At 39.1% G+C, this 18,058-nt stretch overlaps 2 protein-coding genes across 7 annotated transcripts in view; one reads left to right on the forward strand and one right to left on the reverse strand.

Annotated features, from left to right (window-relative positions):
• Positions 1 to 17,870, reverse strand: part of IA-2 (tyrosine phosphatase IA-2) — a 51,022-nt gene extending 33,152 nt beyond the window's left edge. The window contains exons 1-2 of one of the 6 annotated variants that reach the window (XM_089463956.1): positions 17,741 to 17,870; positions 15,910 to 16,086 (exon numbers count right to left, since the gene is read on the reverse strand). Coding sequence is in view for 2 of the 6 variants with exons in the window: in XM_089463952.1 (XP_089320078.1) it covers positions 10,798 to 10,825 (28 nt within the window). In the remaining 4 variants the exon portion in view is untranslated. Of the gene's footprint in view, positions 1 to 10,797; positions 11,100 to 15,909; positions 16,087 to 17,201; positions 17,218 to 17,589 lie in introns of those variants that run through there. The other 5 variants (XM_089463955.1, XM_089463954.1, XM_089463957.1 and 2 more) reach the window with 5 other exon arrangements.
• On the forward strand, positions 3,907 to 5,214 carry gNacalpha (germinal nascent polypeptide-associated complex alpha subunit). Its single transcript, XM_018003500.2, has one exon. It carries the CDS (start codon positions 4,217 to 4,219, stop codon positions 5,108 to 5,110), a length of 894 nt encoding a protein of 297 aa, XP_017858989.1. The 5' UTR covers positions 3,907 to 4,216; the 3' UTR covers positions 5,111 to 5,214.
• Positions 17,871 to 18,058: the final 188 nt, after the last annotated feature.

Consider the following 18,058-nt stretch of genomic DNA (forward strand, 5'->3'; position numbering starts at 1 on the left):
AGAACAACAAAAACGGATAAAGGTTTCGCTCTTAGAGCTGTAAGCTGCTGACAGATTTAAGCTTCTATTAAGTGAAAGCTACATAATTAATTTATAATGTCGGAAAATTAAAAAAAATAAAAAAAATAAATAAATGTAATATATTCTCCTTATGGCACAAATAAAAAGGCAAAGGTAAAGAACCCAATGAAGCAACAAGATAAAAAAAAGTTTGCAAACAAAGAAAAATGCAAAATCTAGCTGAAATTTAATTAATAAAAAGTGAGTTTATTAATCTGAAATTAATGAAAAACTAGGAACAAACGAAATACGCTGCATGCTAAAGAAAAACAAGCAAGAATGTGGCCATCGGGTGGGATTGCCTGGATTATCCACGACATTTGTTAGAGCTGACGAAGGAGTTTTTATTAGCATAAGAGTGTTGAATCTCTAACTAAAGAAATTTTGGAGTTCTTTCTATGATTTACTACGTGCAGACAGACGGGCGAACAGCAAGACGAACATGGCTCAAAACTTATATGCCCCTTTCACTTCATTAAGCAGAATGCAAACCTAACTGAAGTAAAATTAATAAAGCATTTATAGACATTATAGACATTCTTCTTGGTAATCTTACATTAATGAAAAACTAAAAGAAACCAATATTCGTTTCATAATAAAATACAATTTAAAGTGCTCTAGTTGGGTATGGCCGACTAGGATATATTCCTGCACAATTTTAAGTCCCTATCATAAGTTCCCCCCTAGTATACATCATACCCTGACAACCCACACTCAATGGGCTCACTGTGTCTATAGAAATTGAAATAAATAATTCAAAGCTGTTAAATCAAAATGAGCAAAAGTTGAGAAATAGATTATGGCATCCATAACCCAATCAGAAATTCAATTTGTAGCCAAGCTAATAAATGGCATTTGTTTGTTCGTCTGTAAAATTGGTCGGAATACCAAATATTGGGTAGAAAACGGGTAAAGACCTAATTACATATTCCGTTTGCTATTTGCTATTGCCAATGGCAATTGAAGGAGCCAAAACTTGAAATTCTTGTGAATAAATAAAGCAGAGCCAAGAAGCAGCGACGACTCCTACTTATATTAAAGCAAAGGCAAGTCGGGCATCTTTTACTGCGTATGACTGGCTGACATATCGGATGATGTGTTTTCAATCATTTCGCAAAAGCTGCGTGATTAATGGCAGCGAACAGGACTCCATTGGCTTGACAGAGTTATTCCCCAGGACATTGCTACGGCTATGATTCCCACATTTGGTGCGAATGCGATTGCGACGCGTCTTGGGTTCATTTCTCATACATGTAGCTCCAGCCCGATGGGCCGACAGGCCCTCAGCCTTAGTGGCTGGCAAAACTAAACAAAACTAAGCTTCAATAAGTTAAACGAGCCCACGGCGCTCCAGTGCCGCATGCCCCCCATGACGTTGCAACATATGCGGCGGCATAATTAATCATCGCTCGAACGTGCCTAGACTCCAAGTTTATTTTTCGCCCATTTCACCCGTCACCTGCCACGCAAAACTTACGACAAAACTTAGCTAAGCTCTTTATAATATTACCTAATAATACATTTATACATATAAAAGAATATATATTATGCGAAATTTGTTGCCTGCTGGCGGAATATTTGATTAGCTGCCCGCTCGGATTCAATTGAGGCGCCTGACGTCATCTTCCATTTCCTTTTCCTGTTTATTTCCATTGGCAATTCAACTCAATTAGAAGCCCACCTGGGCAGTAAACCTTAATAATTGCAAAACGTTCCCCGTTTCACTTTATAATATGCCCCGCCCTCCAACCCCCTTCCGCTTTCTACTTGTCATTCGCTTTAATTAAAAGCGTCGACCCACTGTGAACGCCTCAGCAAATGCAGAAGAAGAATAATAAAGGAAATAAAGATAAATCAATAGTAAAACGTAAAAAACCACAAGAAAATAATAAATCTGAAAAAAGTGAAGTGCCGTTAATGTTCTTTTCAAGAGCCATAAATTAGCTCTAACTTGCATTCGCTCAGCGCTGATCCATTAAATATTGCTTAAACTTTATTTGAAATAGCTAAGGACTCATCATGCGATTTGATTGCTCTGCACCAAATGCAAAGTATTTGTCTAGCATTGAGCATAAATATTTTGGCTCAAAGAGTATTAGCGAATAGGAGTAAAGATTTTATTATAAGAGTGAAGATATTATAAACAAAATCGCATTTTAGCAGAAAAATGTCTTTGAATATCAAATTATCTAGATAATCTAAATAATCTGCTTGAATTATGATAGCTGAGGAATAGAAAAGGCATACGCTGATAAAAGCTTGAAGATAGGCTAAGAGATTAATATATATATATATATTACTAAGAGAATTTTTATTCATAGGAATTGTCTATTTATTTTTTATCCAATTCTAGTTGAGAAGACCTAAGCTGATAAAAGCTTGAGGAGATGAATATATATTTATTAATAAATACATTTTTATTCAAAGGAATTTTTTATTTATTTTTCATCCAATTCTTAATGAAATATTTAATTACCATAAAGCTTTTAAAGGATACCCATACCCAAGCACTTGCAACAACTGAGGGAAAAATGTAATTAATAAAAAGTTTGCCTAGCGACTGGCCTAGCCTATCTAGCAGAAGTGCCACGCTTATAATAAATGCTAATGGGTAGTGGCTATTTTTTAATTAAGTTAACAGCAACATGCGGCATTAAGCCAGTTTGTTGCATAGAGCTTCATGTCCCCTTTCAATCTCTTGCATTGCCGCATGCCACACAAAAAACCGCAACTGCCACAGCAGTTGTCACGATGCGTTTTTATGTTTGCCTTCTTTTTTCCAAATTTCTATATTTTTTATTTTTTATTTATTTATTTTTCTTTTTTTTGTGGTAGAACAACTTCTCTGCCCCTACCGGGCTGGGCTCAGGCTGCCACACGCCTCGTTGCCAGCATTGCTGCAATTAAAATGCAAGGAAATTACTTTTAAATACATTTGTTGCGCTTGTCAAGCGGCTGCACAGGCAGCTTGGCCTGTTTTGCCTTTTGTTGTGCCACCAGCTCCACTCCGCTCCACTTCCGTCCACCCAGCCCGTGCTCCTGCTGCAGCTGCTGCTCCGGCTGCTGCTGCCCCTTTAGCCAAAACCCATTGCCTTTCTAGTCACATCCGTTTGGCTTTTATTCGCGCATATTGCGCCCTGAAGCGACGCGCTTAAAATTCACACTCAGCTCGCAGCAGACCTCGCCAGCAAACCACACAAGCCACCCACACAGCCACCCACTAGTTTGTCACAAGCCGCATTTTCACTTTCCACTTTCCCATTTCCCGCATTGGCTGCTCTTGGCCTCGACTTGCATATTTTTGGCTCGATAGTTGCCACCATTGAATTTCAATCATCAATTTCAATCAAATTCGCTGCGATAGCCGCAAATTTTATTGGCTTTGGTAATACAAATTTGACGTCGTCTTTAGCCAATTGCAGCTGCGAAAACTTTTAATTCAATTAGGGCCATCAAAAAAACCGGCTAAAAATGATTACTTCTGCCAGCTCGATAGCTGCTTACCGCAGATGTCTAATCTTATGCTCAAAGGGTTCAATAAAAGGGCTAACTTCAATAATTGGAAACTTGCCATTGGCATTAAAAAGAAATAGTATAACTTTTTGTATATATATTAAGGTAAAAGCTCATAATTTAACGAGACAGCAATATGTTATCAAACATATAGCTTGACTTGATCTTAAGTTTTCTTTTATTAAATTACTATAAACTAAATTGAGTAAGGTGTACTCTAAGCTATTTTATTTAGGGCTAGCTTACAGTTTGCATCCCTGCACGATTAATCGCTCAGATCTCAACACTGTTTTACAACACTAGACTGAACATTATTCAAAGTCTGTCAACAAAAGTCTGCTTCCCATTTCATAACATGTCACATTTTACCAAATTTATTATTCATTTACCAACACTAAACAGCACTACTAACACTGCTGTCAGCGCAGCCAACTTCACGCACAAAGTTTTCCTTTCTGTATTATTATTGAAAATCTCAATTTGCATTGACTGCTGGCAGGGAAGTCTTACTTACATTTGGAAAAGAAATTTCATGAAACATACGAACAAATTTTAGAGCTTATGAAACGAAACTTCATGTTATCAAAAATTGCCGCTCGTCAATATATTCGGGGCCGAAACTAGTGAGTAGAGCAGGCTGACAATGGGCAAAAAACAAAAGATGAAAAAGGCAGCCGCAGCTGCCGCAGCCGCCGCAGCCAAAGCCGCTGCTGGCGATGCGGCCAAGAGAGAGCACAAGAACCACGGCTGTTGCAGCGGCAGCGGCAGCGGCGGCGCCGGCTGCTGCGTCAAAGACAAGTGCACTGACAGCTCCAATCTGAAGCCACATCTGAGTTCCGTCAATATGCAGAATCTGATGACTCTGGCCGAGAATCTGCAGGCATCGCCAAGTGGCAAGTGCAAGAGCCAAGAATCGTCTGGCTCCGGCTCCTCGGCCTCGGACAGCTCTGACAGTGACGATGCGCCCGATTCGCTGCCAGGAGAAGCCGGCGGCGCAGCAGGCGGAAGAGAACTACAGCAACAGAAACAGTCGCCGGATGGGCCGCCAGAGATATGTGCGATACCAAAATATTCGCGAGGCGAGAAGAAGGCGCGTCGCTTGCTCATGAAACTGGACCTGGTGCCGGTGCCAAATGTCTCGCGCGTCACCATGCGCAAGGCCAAGAATGTGCTGCTGTGCATCGATCAGCCGGAGGTCTTCAAGTGTCCCAATAGCAAGACTCTCATCTGCTTCGGCGAGGTGCGCATCGAGAATGCCTCGAATGCGGCTGCCGCCCAAGCAGCCGAACGCTACATCAACGACGTGAATGTGCGTACACCCCAGATGCAGAAGGATGGCAGCGATGACCTCCTGGAGGCCCCCGAGGGCGAGGAGGTGGACATTGAGGCACTGGGCAGTGCACTGGACGAGAAAGATATTGAGCTGGTGCAAATGCAGGCTGGCTGCACGCGCTCCACGGCTATCAAGGCGCTGATCAAGCACAAGAGCGATGTGGTCAACGCCATCATGGAGCTGACTGTGGGCGTGGACATCTAAGCACCGTCTGCAGCGCGTTTTCTTTTTAATTCTAAAGTGTCGCAGTTGAAGTTGTCAATTAAAGAGGTATTCAAATTTGAAATCAGATACAAATTGATTACAAATGGACAATTTTTTTATTAATTGCTGGACTGATTAGCCTTAGGGTTAATCTCGCTGCATTTCCAATCAGATGTCATTCTATTCTCTATAATCCTATATCATACTATTTCTACAAGCAGTTTAGTTTTATTTCGCAAGTAATGTCATTTTAGTAGTGCTTGCTTAACTTAAGTTAGCTTTCATTTCATATTAAATTGAATGTCTAATCAATAAATAGTAAATCAGTTCCAGCTGATCTATTAATTATAAACAAAAATTCAGTATTATATCAGCTTTGCTTATTTTTGCCTTGACTGTAGCCTAGGTGAGCTGTCTGGTTCTTAGCCCATTCACGAGGCACGTTGCCTCAGCATATCGACGTTAGAGTTTCTTTGACTCGTATATAGAATATATTTAATCGAGCCTGAGGCCTCCTCACATAAATTAAGTCTGATCCTCGTCTATGGATTTTACATCCACCCCATTTATTACTCGCCTGCCATAACAGTCCTAGAATTCACACTCAAATTTTAAGTTCTACAGGCCTTTAGAAAATGCGCTAAATCTGATATTCCTGCACACATTTCATTGCCAAACACTTAGCCATTTAAATCTGTTGCCATTTTGATCTTGTGAACTAGTTCCTGGAAACTTGTCCCCAACAGTTGCAGGTAATTGTTGCCAACTTACCAACTGAAAGCGTTTCTGTTCAGCTGACTCCTGGACTACATTTTGCTGTTGCTGAAATGTCATTTATCTTAACTCGTTCTTGGCGCATTATATTTTTCTGTTTCACTGTCTTTTGTTACTTTGGCTGGAATACTTTGTGAGGCTTTCATCCTTGAGCTACTCTGGCACAGTTGCTTAACTCCAACTTTAGTTTTCTCTTACGTTTCTTTTCAACTTTGTTATCTAGGCGATTTTCCCTTCAGTTTTCGTCTTTTGCGCATTTTCATTATTTTGTATTGTAGCTGGGTGTAAGTAATCAGCTTTCCAGTTGGTTGAGGTTTTTGTTTGTTTGTTGCTGTTGCTGTTGCTGTTGTTGCTCCTGTTGCCAGGTGCCATTGAGAAGGACTCGCTGAATAAGTATTCATTCAATTAAAATGGCTTTTGTTGGCGGACGGCTTCGCCTTCTTCTGACATCCTGTCGCCAGGCAAGCAGTCGTCCTGCGCGCGCTGAGAGCAAAGCCACTTAATAAATGGCGGGCTCTAACTTTCGGCTTAATTTCATTCAATTTGCAGCTGTCGTCAGCAGCCGTAAAAAGGACTTTAGTTTTTGCATTGTGGCAGCACTCGCTGTACCGCTGTACCACGCCCCAGTCAAGCCCTGCCTAACCCAGCCCACCTCAGCCCAGCGAACGTTCAACAATTTCGACCGAGTGAAAATTACCAAAATAAAACGACAATATTTTCGTGGTATGCTAATGCCCTGTAGGCAATTCGATTGAGTTGTGCTTTGACTATTTATTTTCATATATTCATATGGGTAACGATATTACTTATACGTCACGATGGTCAATTTGAAATATTTTTATCTCAAATATTTCAATCTTTATCATTACTGCATTGTCATGCAAAGCTGTTGAAACGTTGATGCTTGACTTGATTCATTTAATAAAATTTGTATAAATTCATGCACGAAAAAATACACATACGCCCCATTAAACAATGATTATTATATTTTGCATAGCTTTTGCACATTTTAGTTGATGAATTTGATATAAAACGACAAATGAAGACTGGCAAGCACCAAAATAGATGCATCATGGCTGTGGATCAAATAAAATGATTTGATATTACGTATACGTGCTGTTGGTCATCATGAATATTTATTTATTCAACCAATTCATTTACTCGCAATATAATTCAGTGAGATATTTATTGATTTACATTTATATTTTTTACGCAATAACTGTTTAAATCACTTTTACAGGGTAATCAAGCAAATAGCCTGGCAACATTCTGAATTCTATTACTGGCGTATTGTAAATTGAAGCGGAAATTGATTAAGTTGGCCGCGCAGAGTTTTAATCAGTGTTTTGAGGACGCGCTCGCCATACAAATTTATGTGACAGTCCGCAGTCAGCGGCGGCAAACTTTGCAGCCGATGCCAGGCAATGGTGGCAGATGGCTGGATGGGTAGATGGGTAGATGGGTGGAAGGTGGCAATTCGTGGCAGGCATCACCTGGCCACATGGCGCACGTCTTACGGTTGAGTAAACAGCTTAAGTAGCCAGAAACAATGAAGTGTGTGGGTGTGGCCCTCTCGCCAATTCCAGCTGCCAACTAACGACTGCAACTTTCTACAAACAATTTCAAGTTTTGTGGCTTTTCTGGCCGAAAAAATTGTTCTACCTATTTTTCGTTTTGCGGACGTCTTTGAAATGAAATTCTGTTACCTTTGAGACTTGTGAATTTTTGCTAGGGAGTTTGCCGAATATTTCGAATCTGTTGCGGACTTTAGTTTTTCAACGTTTGATTTGCTTGCGCATTTCTCGGACCAAAGCCGCAAAGGATTTCGCCTTATGTTCCGACTGGACGACAGCTTGTGGCTGTCAGTTGCGGTGCGTCCGAGCATGAAACAAGAACTGTCAAGAGCTCGCCATCTAAGTGGAGCAGCACAGAAAGTACACTTCTCACAGCAATCTGGCATGTATTGTTCAAATTTGGCTAACGAGGACAGAAATTCTTAAGTGATATTCTCAACTTTGAAATTCCTAAATAAAATCCAGGTAAAAGCAAACACAAGTCTTTTTATATTTTCCAAAATTTCAGGTAAATAAAAGTGTTGCTTTTATTACAAATAAGTATCTGAAATCTATGTGTCTATTTCTCTCAGTGTAGCCAGTTATATAACATTCTTATGCAGCTTTAGTAGCTGCCAGCCTAGGAGGCAGTTCATCATTCAGAACGTGGCTGGGGCTTAAGCCATTTCAATATTCGTTTACTGCTGAGCTAATCACAATGCTGCGGGTCAAAGGTTGCACACTTGAGCCTCAAGTGGAACTGGCAGCAGGTAGATGAGCCCACCTGGCACTTTAGAGCTCTTCGGTGCCACATTATTGTGCATATCGAGCGAGCACTCGACCAAGCACAGACACAACGACAGCTGCGTATCTGCGAGGATTATTTAGGGCTCTTTCCGGTCAACGTTTTGCGGGCAAAACAAATTGCCTTTATCTGGCTTTGACTTCATACAAATATACGCAAATATGTATATATATACAGTTCACTTTCTATATAAATACATACATATATACGTGTTTAAATACAATTCATTTTTTGAGCTCAGCGTGAAAATGAAAAGGGATTTCCGTTGTGCGGAAAATGAAAAGCAATTAGATAAGCTCTGGCCGCCAGCTGAATGTGGCAATTGGATATGATTTGTGTGCCGCCCCTTGCCCCACTATCTGCCTGACTATCTCCAGCTGTTTTACAGCCATTCACTGCATGAGGTAATCCCTTTTAATAAAGCCTTTACTTTGATTTCAAATTAAAACGAGAGCTCAACCGTTGACCTTTGTTCCAATATTTCTTTTACTCAGCTTTTGATTAAGCTAGGAATTTTGCAATAAAAGCGGATTTCATATTTATTCTCTTTTTACTTCCTTTGGCTTTTCAATTTGACTATTTTATATATTTCTTATATTTTCTCTTATACATTTCTTTTATATTTCTTTTGTGCTTAGCTGTACTCGATTTCGCAGCTCAGTGGAAATTGCATGAGCTTTCATATTTTTTTGTTGAAAATTCGTTTTCAGCAAATTGAATTTTTTTTATAATAATTTTTTTATTATACCTTATATTTATTTTTATTGATTCTTTTTTTAATGTGGTATTCGATTTCTCATATAATTTAAAAAATAATTCTTATATAAAACCATTAATTAGTTTTCTAATAAAGTTAATAATTATTGTTAAAATATATATAAATATTTATATATGTATTAATTTCTATTTTTATTATTGTTATTATTATTAGTTTTATAATTGTCTTATATTTTATTATTATTACTTTTATTATTAATATTTTATTATTTCATATGATTTTTTAATACATGAATTTGTAGTATCTAAACAAATTATTTCTAACATCAGACTGCCAATTAAAAAGGCGCTAACTGATTTAGTGAAAACTAAGAGCTCGAACTCTCTAGCTCAGCTCCCTAAGTCTAATAAGCCGTTTTTGAGAACTTTGCACTTTTGGCTTTTAGCCAATAAGAGGAAATTGCATTGTGTTCGAGCTAAAAATAGTGCAAGCTGCCTTTTAAGCTGTTGCTGAGTACGTTTTAATTTTCTATTATTTTCTATTTTGTTATGTATGTATGTGCATCGGCACACCAGAAGCTCACACAACCCATTTTCAAATTAGAAGAAAACAGCTTGGAGAACATTTTTCAATTTGAAAGCAAACTGCATGGAAATTGTGCACATCCTGAGCTACAAACTGGGATCCGCTTTGGCGCTGTCAGATCCGCTTACAAAAGCAGCGAGTCCTGTGAAAGCTCCTGTTGCTGCCGTTGTCCTGGGCAACTGCAACAAAATGTTGCACACGCGAGCATTTATGAATATATACATATATAAATATCTATCTATCTATATGTATGTATATTTATTTTGACTGCGCAATGTATTATTTTTTTATGATATTTTTTCGAGCGAAAAATTGAAATAAAAATGCATTAATAAAATGAAATGTGAGATATGAACTCGCATTTATTTTTAATCTTGTTAATATGCACGCTGACAGGCCTGGCGAGTTTTCGCAATCTGTATCTGTGCTTTTGTGTATCTGTAATTGGTCAGCAGCAGCAGGCGGAGGAAAAATGCATATCAATTGGAAATCAACATTCGCCGTTTTCCAAAAACAAATTGCGCAGTTTTTAAAAGAGACTCGATATAGGGTTGCAGGGGCAGATTTCCCCATCTGACGACAGTCGACTACAGTTGCATCTCACCTTTTGTGTGAGTGTGTGTGCGTGTGTGTGTCTGTATCTGTAGCTATTACCTTAACTGTAACTGTATCTATAGCTGTTTCTTATCTGTTTGATAACAGGACATTGATATGCATTAAATGTGGGAATTTTTTCATGTTTTGCTGATATTTGCTTCTCTTTTTTTGCTGTCTCATTCATATAATGAATACGTAATTTTATCATTAATTTATGAATAATGCGATTGATGTGCGTGTGCCTCAATTTTCCATCATATTTCACAATTTCACCAGGTAATTATATAATTTCATTTGCATTTTAATTGGAAATACAGTTCTTATTCATAATCATATTTATACACTTATATATATACATATGTATATATTTCATTATAAAAATGTCAGTGCAGACTTTCCAGGCGATCGCACAAGATGGCGTCGCGCACAATTTGCATAAAAATATGCTGCACAAATTCGTAGCATATTTTTCAGCGCAGGGGGCCGCAATAGAGAACCCTTTTTAGTCAAACGGAAGTAACGCAAAAGTTTGACTTTGCACCATATTCGCAAAGTTTTCAGAGTTTTCATTGAAGTTTTCAAAAGTTTTTTTTCGGTTGGCCCTATTTTATTACTTTTTGGTGTTTGTTCTTTTCGAGCTTCGCCCGTGACTTACCACAGTTGATGGTGCGCAGAGCTCTCATGATAAGCCCGCTGCATTTTGGGCATCAATGCTGTGCGCCATATGTTGCCACAAAAGACAGCGACGGGGACGATGACAGCGGCAGCAGCTGAAGATGTCACACAGCCAATGAGCGGAGCTGGCCACACTCGAACGCCAATCGCTGAATTAGCTGTCGCAGAACACTAGTTGGGAATTTTGCCTACTTGTTGTAGGCGTCACTTTTCTTATTTAACCGCTCAACACATTGCGGAGCGTTCAACACGCTGCGCTCACCAGGTTGAACTGAACTCGCCAGCTCGCTGCGTGCATCAGGTAGACGCACACGAGCCGAAGCACAGCCAGCCGAGGCACGACGGCCAACACACGAGCGCTGTGCGTCGTGAGCCGAAGTGATGCATTCCAGCTTTCCAGCTGTACGACAGGGGTAACGACTGTCTGTCTGTGTGTGTGTGTGTGTGTGTGGGCAAGCTTTTTGTGTGAAGCTTTTGCTCTGCCGCTGCTTGCTGCATTAACTGCTACTCCTGTTGCGTCGACAGCGACGCCCACGCCAAAAAGCTTTGAGCTTCGTCAGCTCGCGTCGTGCAGCTTTTCATGCCCACGCAATGCGTGCCAGCTTGCTTGTGTGGAAGGAGGCGGGGCGCCGCCTACAGCAACATTGGCGCCTGTCTTCAGTGTGTGTCTTGCGCTCTCGCTCACTCACTCGCTGGCTAACTGTCTCTCTCTCTCGCTCTTACTTTCTCTCTCCCTTCCGTTCCAAAAATAGCAACAGCGCGAACATTCTGGTTGACGCTGCCCCTGCCTCTGCCTACCTCCCCACCCCCTCCCCATGCTGCCTTCTTTATATTTGGCCACATTTTCTTTTAAGATTATTCAACAAAATGTTTTGCTACTTTTTACACAAATTTCGCCTTTAAGCCTGCCCATCAAAAACTAAACCACAAACCAAGCAACCCAGCCCCATCTTCCACTCCCTCCCCTCCCCCCACCTACCGTTTTCTTCTTTAGGCCGAACTCCACTTGTTTTTCTGCACAAGTTTATAAATTTGATATGTTTTTAACATTTGCCAGCTATTTTTAGGCACAGTTTTGTTTTAGAAGCAGCGCCTGCGTAGGGAATGCCCCTAACCCGCAGCTCCCCACATTGATTTTTTTTCTGTTGTGTTCGCGTTGCTTTTGTTATTTTTCGGCTGTCGACGCCTTTTATGAATGAACTTGGCTCACATATAACTTGTGTGATTTGGGGGCGACAGTGCAGTTGCCCACTTGCCCACCCCCGGTTTCTAGGAGGATCTTTAGTAGTCCTTGCTGCCTCGAGGGTTAGTTTAGAATCACACTTGAAATTTCATTAAGTAAATGGATTGCCGTTGTCGTTGTCGCTGTCTTTGAGGTCTGTGCGATGCGCCATATGACGCCATTGTATTACAATTCCGTTCGCATAACCATCCTTTGGTGGCATTGGGCCAAAGGATATAGTCGGACTTCGCAAACGTGCGGGAATTATGATTAATATTTGCTTAGTTTTTAAATTAATTGCATGCAACGGCTGCCGCCTCCAGTTTCATTAATAATTCCGCAAATAGAAAGGGGGTAGAGGAGCAGGTTACGGTGCCTAGAAGTGTGGTGCGAGCGAGTGGTGCAGAGCCCTGGCCATATCGAGCGATAATTTATTGCCTCGGGCAGCAGCTTGTGCCTTTCATATCATAGCAATGGACTATTTAATCAATGTTTTCAATTTGATGCGAGTCAACAAATGTATGAGAGATAAATATACGACTATTTAGTGATTAGATATTTAATTTGGTTAATTTATGTTGCGTACTTTTTGGGGCAACGCAAATTGGGCTTCAGATCTAGATTGTTAAAGGGATTTTATCGTACATGCATAATGTAAACGGTGATAAAGCTATAAGGCGCTCTCCAATATGTTTTGAATTGAACATGATATTCCCCATATATATGTATATAAGGTAATACTATAGAGCTCTCTGAAATACCATTTCTCATTTTACACGAACATGATTAGAAAACCTAAACTCAGTCTATTAGAATTCGACGCGGAGAAGAAGACTAAGAAAACATTTAATGAGATCTTTTAATCAGCGAGCAGCGAGCAAGGGACTGCAGCCGATAAGTATATAATGAGCCTTCAGAGTGGTTTCGAGAGCATAAGTGGGACACAAGTGTAAGCATCTGTGCACTTCATGCTATATATGTATATAAGACTGTAAGACTAGTAGTTCGTCGAGGCCTTCCCACTCTCATCAGTCTTTCGTTTTACTAGCCAGTTATTGGAATTACATATCAATTTCCATTTATTTCTCGCATATTCTAGACATTAAGTAGAATCGCCTATTCGACATATATCCGTAAAATCAATTACTAATAGCAAACAAATATGTTTATAGGCCTATTGTGACGTCGGCGTTAGGAACATATCATGGACTATTACCTCAATTCTGTTGATACAAATTATTATAGTTCAAGAAATGTGACCTTAATGCTCATCGATGCGAAATCGAGTTGAATAAAGTAAATAAAGCAGATGGATTACTTAAGTAATAATTAATGATAAAGATAAAGAAGTTATTACGAAAATTAACTAACATATAAATAAAAAGAAAAAACATATACATATATAATTAAATGCAATATAAAGTATAAAATAATATTATAAGGTAATTGAAATATAGTTATTGAAATATATAAAAAATAAAAATTTCATAATATAGAAAAAAAAAAATTGCGAAACTCAACAAACAAAATTTTATAATGAAACAACTAAATATTTTTGGTTCTATGATAATTTTCTCAATATATGCCTTAAGTTGAGTCAGCCAACTATAAGTGCTCTGTCAACTCTTTAGCTTTAGTTTTTATTATCTTGTTTATTAGTTTTTGTATTTTTCGTTTTCTTTTATTTCATTAAATAAATATTGTTGAAACTCTTTTACTGCGTCTGTCAAATATTTATGTTGCCGCTCGGTTTACAATTTATGGAGCCTTTTAACTACCGAGCGAAAGTGCTTTTCATAAGTTTTTCGTTTTAATATATAAATATGTATGTACATATATATGTAATTTTTTTCGCCTATTCTAGGTGGACCTATTTGGTAAATTTTATGTGTGACATTTTATGAATTGCTTTTTTATATGCCTCAGTGTTGACGCACAAATATTTGCGTTTCATTTATATAGCGAGTGTCGTCGCGACGGGGGAATTGTGGCACAGCTTCCGGGTTTGTTTACATAAGTCTCAATCAAAATGAATTTCTCGCTGTGACACAGACACACTCATATGTATAACCACACGAAGCCATATATGTATATATCTCTCCAAAGAATATAAATGTTTTGCTATATTTAACACAGCCACACATCCTCACAGCCAGAAGTTGTCAACAGCGTTCAATCAAAGCAAATGAAGTACATGAAAAACACCCACGGGCCGCAGCCTAGGCACAAACAACTAACAACAAAAAAGTTTGCAAAAGACGCATTTGCGACATCGACAGCTGCTGCCTGTAGGGCAATAAGTGTTTGAGTCACATTGTGTCACATGTCCTGCCACCTGATCTGTCCAAAATCCGGGGCACGTGACTCAGTTTCCATTGCAACGAGCCACTGAACGACAAAAAGCTCTCAACAGCTGCGCTCACTTTTCATTGAGTGACAACTTTTTTAAAATTTTAGCCTGTCATTTAGCTAATAATAGTAGTCAGCTATGGCTAAAGCAGACAATCACATTCACCTGTATATTTCTATTGTAAGAAAACAAAAATATTTATGCTTTATTTCAAACGTTTGCCCATTCCCATTGAAAAGCAAATTGAATACAAATATGTTGCATACTTTTATGCGCTACAAATTATTAAACTCCCTACCAACTTCATTTTGAATGAAAGGATAGTCAAATCTAGCTTAAAGACATGCTTACAGATTTCTATGATATCAAAAAACATCAAAGTACAATCAGACTCTTACAGTTGGCCAACATAACACACACAATTACAAGTTGCCTAAGAAACGGGCAGATTTATGTTCTTTTAAAACCCATTGAAGGAACATTTAACTGCCAAAACATTTTCAACATTGTTATGTTACGGTAGTGCCCAAGGGGCAACCTTAACAATCGCCAAACAGAAATACAAATCTTATCTAAAATTCAGAGCCCAAAGGAGAGGCATGCGAAAGCTTTCAGCTAATTTTGATGTGTCTTTTCCTTACTCCAAATCCATTTAAAACGAGTAAAGAGACCAAATGGGACTTGGGTAATGTACAGTACTGCCTCAATCGTGCAGAATATTGAAAGCATTTATGTAATTTTTTGCAGTTAAGTTTAATTCTCGTTTTGAATATTTTAAATATATTAAAAATTAAAAAAAAAAAAAAAAAAAAAAAAAAAAAAAAAAAAAAAACACATTATTCAAACAGAATTATAATAAATAAGAACTATATTTTGCACGCTTTTTTTCAAATAAATAAATACACATATTCAAGATATTTAATTACCGGTTAAACAAATGCATAAATTATGCACATATAAAATATCCTATCGAACCAAGTTATTAAACGTTATCTAGATTAACGATTAATTGTACTAGGAGGGCTATACTATACTAAAACTCAATAACCGAGGCGAATCAAGTCTGTTTGTCAGATAGATAAAAGAGAGTGTTCCAGCGGGACTTGTCTATAGTAAATAAAGTTTATTTACTTATTCATAACGAATGTTTTGGTATATTGCAATTTCGACCAATTAAAAGAATACTCGAACACGTCAGTATGTATGTGTGCATATGAATATTAATGCAAAACTGCATAACATATACAATTTATTTACTAAAAGCCTGCACGCGCTGTTAGCTATTTGCATTTTGCATTTCTAGTTTTGAGCGGCAGATGGCGTGTGAGTGCTAGCTAGCTGCTTGGCAGGTAAGCGGGCGCACCTGTTGCCACACAAGCGCACAAAGTAAAGGTCAAATTACTTAGTCTGTACCATGCAAAATCATTTACAAGTACATACATATATTAGATATATGTATGTATATGTAAAATGTGTATATATATACTTAATGAAATTGTTCTATTTACTATGCAACTTACCTCAGTTTGACATTTATCGCGTTGCTCATGTAGTTTTTTATATCATATTCAGCGCAAATGAACGAAGACATGCAAATTGTTGTTGTTGCTTATTATTGTTGTTGTTTTAATTGGTTTCTTGCGGTTGTTTGGCTGGCTGGCTTGACTTTAGTTCGTGGACTCCTACTAATTGGCTAGCTGAAAAGACACACACACACATATACATATATAGATGTATTTGCGTTTGACTTTATTCCATGTCCATTAACAAATTCGCTGCGACAGTAATTGAAACTGTAACTTAAACTGTTCTTTGCTTTCTCGCTTTTTCGCTATTTCGCTTTTTTCGCGCTGATGCCTTGTGGATTGTGGCCTGTGGGCGAGCAGCAGCAACAACTTCTTTTTGAGGCAAACAACGTCAGCGACTGACGACAGCAGCACCGCCCGCTCGATGTCCTAAGCCAAATGAGTTTTATGTTCTGCTGCTTCTTCGATAAGAGGCAGCGCAAGTGTGTGTGTAAGAGAGAGAGAGAATTAGAGAGAGAGAGAGGGAGACAGCAGTAGCTAAAGAGAGCGAGAGTGTGAAATCCAATGAGTGAACTTGTGAGAGCGCCGGTAATTCGATTTCTGAGTGAATGTGAGTGGTGTCTATGTATGTGTGTGTGTTTGAATTTATATTTGTGTGTGGGCTGGCAGCAACCCGCAGGTGTTTCGCAGGCTCATGATGACGTTGATGGCGTTGTAAGAAAGAGAGTGCAAATGGGCGTGAGCGTGGGCGCGTGTAGCGGAACCCGAACCTGGACATTTAATTACCCAGAAGGCGCCGCGCTGTTAATGTTTATGACACTCTCCGATATTGCCAGTTTGTTTGCATTTCTTTCTGATGCGGCCAGTAAGAAAAATCAAAGGTAAAAACCTATCGCACGCCCACATCGGACAGAGACACACAGCGAAAGAGCAAGCGAGAGCGAGAGAGAGGAAGAGCGCGAGAGTGTGAGAGCGTATGGCGACGCAATAAGCGGGCGCTGCTGTCATAGACACAGACACACACAACACGAATACATTGTATGCTTGTGTGTGTGTGTGTGTGTGTGTGTGTGTGTGTGTGTGTGTGTGTGTGTGTGTACATGGGACAAGTTGGCATGGCTATTATTGTTGTTGCTCTTGTGTTTGCACAAATTGTCCGTTATGCTGTCGCTTGTTTGTGAACACACAACCACACACACATACTGTCACATAAATTCTCTAATTAAACTGCACGTCACTGTTGCTGCTGCTCTTGTTGTTGTTGCTGCTGCTGTTGCGGTTTTTACCATTCCTCGCTTTCTTGTAAAAATAGCAACAAGAGCACACCATATGCTTGAGTCCAACACTTTCTGCTGCACACTTCTGGGCTGACTGTTTAATTATTTTTATCATTTAGCACATGCACACCTACGCAGCACTCACGCACACTCAAACACACGCACACATACACAAACACTTATCTACGTGAAGTTCAGTGTCAAATTTTCATTTCGCTTTCGCTTTTAAATAACAAAAAAAAAACTTTTTAACTGCCGCTGCGAAAGCTCTTTCGGCCACAATCGTTCGCTGCGTTAATGTTATTCATTATTTGCTGAGTCCATAAATGTTTCGGTTAATATTTAATGTGCGAATCTATAGATTTTAAAATATATATACATATTTATATATACACACATCTAACGTTAAATAAGCTTTTACAAATTTTCTTTTCAAACACTTCTCTGCTATCGCTCGGTGAATTCTTTTGGGGCGCTGCTTATTAAATTTTTTGGTGGCTGCTCGCGTTGACCGTCAGTCGAAGGACTGCCTGTCCTACTGAAATTACCGTTCGTTTGCAGCGCTGCTTGTGGCTCGGCGCTGCCGCTTCGGAGTTTCATACACGCACACACACACGCACTCATACAGCGATATACAACAAAAGCAGTTTGTTGCCTACAAATTCCTACGCACATCTGCTTGTGTGCCACTGTGTGTGTGTGGTTAGCTCTCCTCTTGCTGTGTGCTGTAGGTTAGGCACACGCGCCATCAAAAAAAAGCTCGCAGCGAGCTTTTAAGCCCACTGTTTTTTACTTTTTATTACGCCACTTTGAAGTTTAAATGTCAATTGTCATACAGTGCTGGCAAAAATAGTAGGCATAGCTGC

Source organism: Drosophila arizonae, chromosome 3 (assembly GCF_054131065.1).
Source record: "Drosophila arizonae isolate 15081-1271.41 chromosome 3, UAZ_ARI_1.0, whole genome shotgun sequence".
Taxonomy (NCBI): domain Eukaryota; kingdom Metazoa; phylum Arthropoda; class Insecta; order Diptera; family Drosophilidae; genus Drosophila; species Drosophila arizonae.

Excerpts from the sequence above, each read along its gene's own strand:
- gNacalpha (XM_018003500.2), top strand. The coding sequence starts at position 4,217 with ATGGGCAAAAAACAAAAGATGAAAAAGGCAGCCGCAGCTGCCGCAGCC.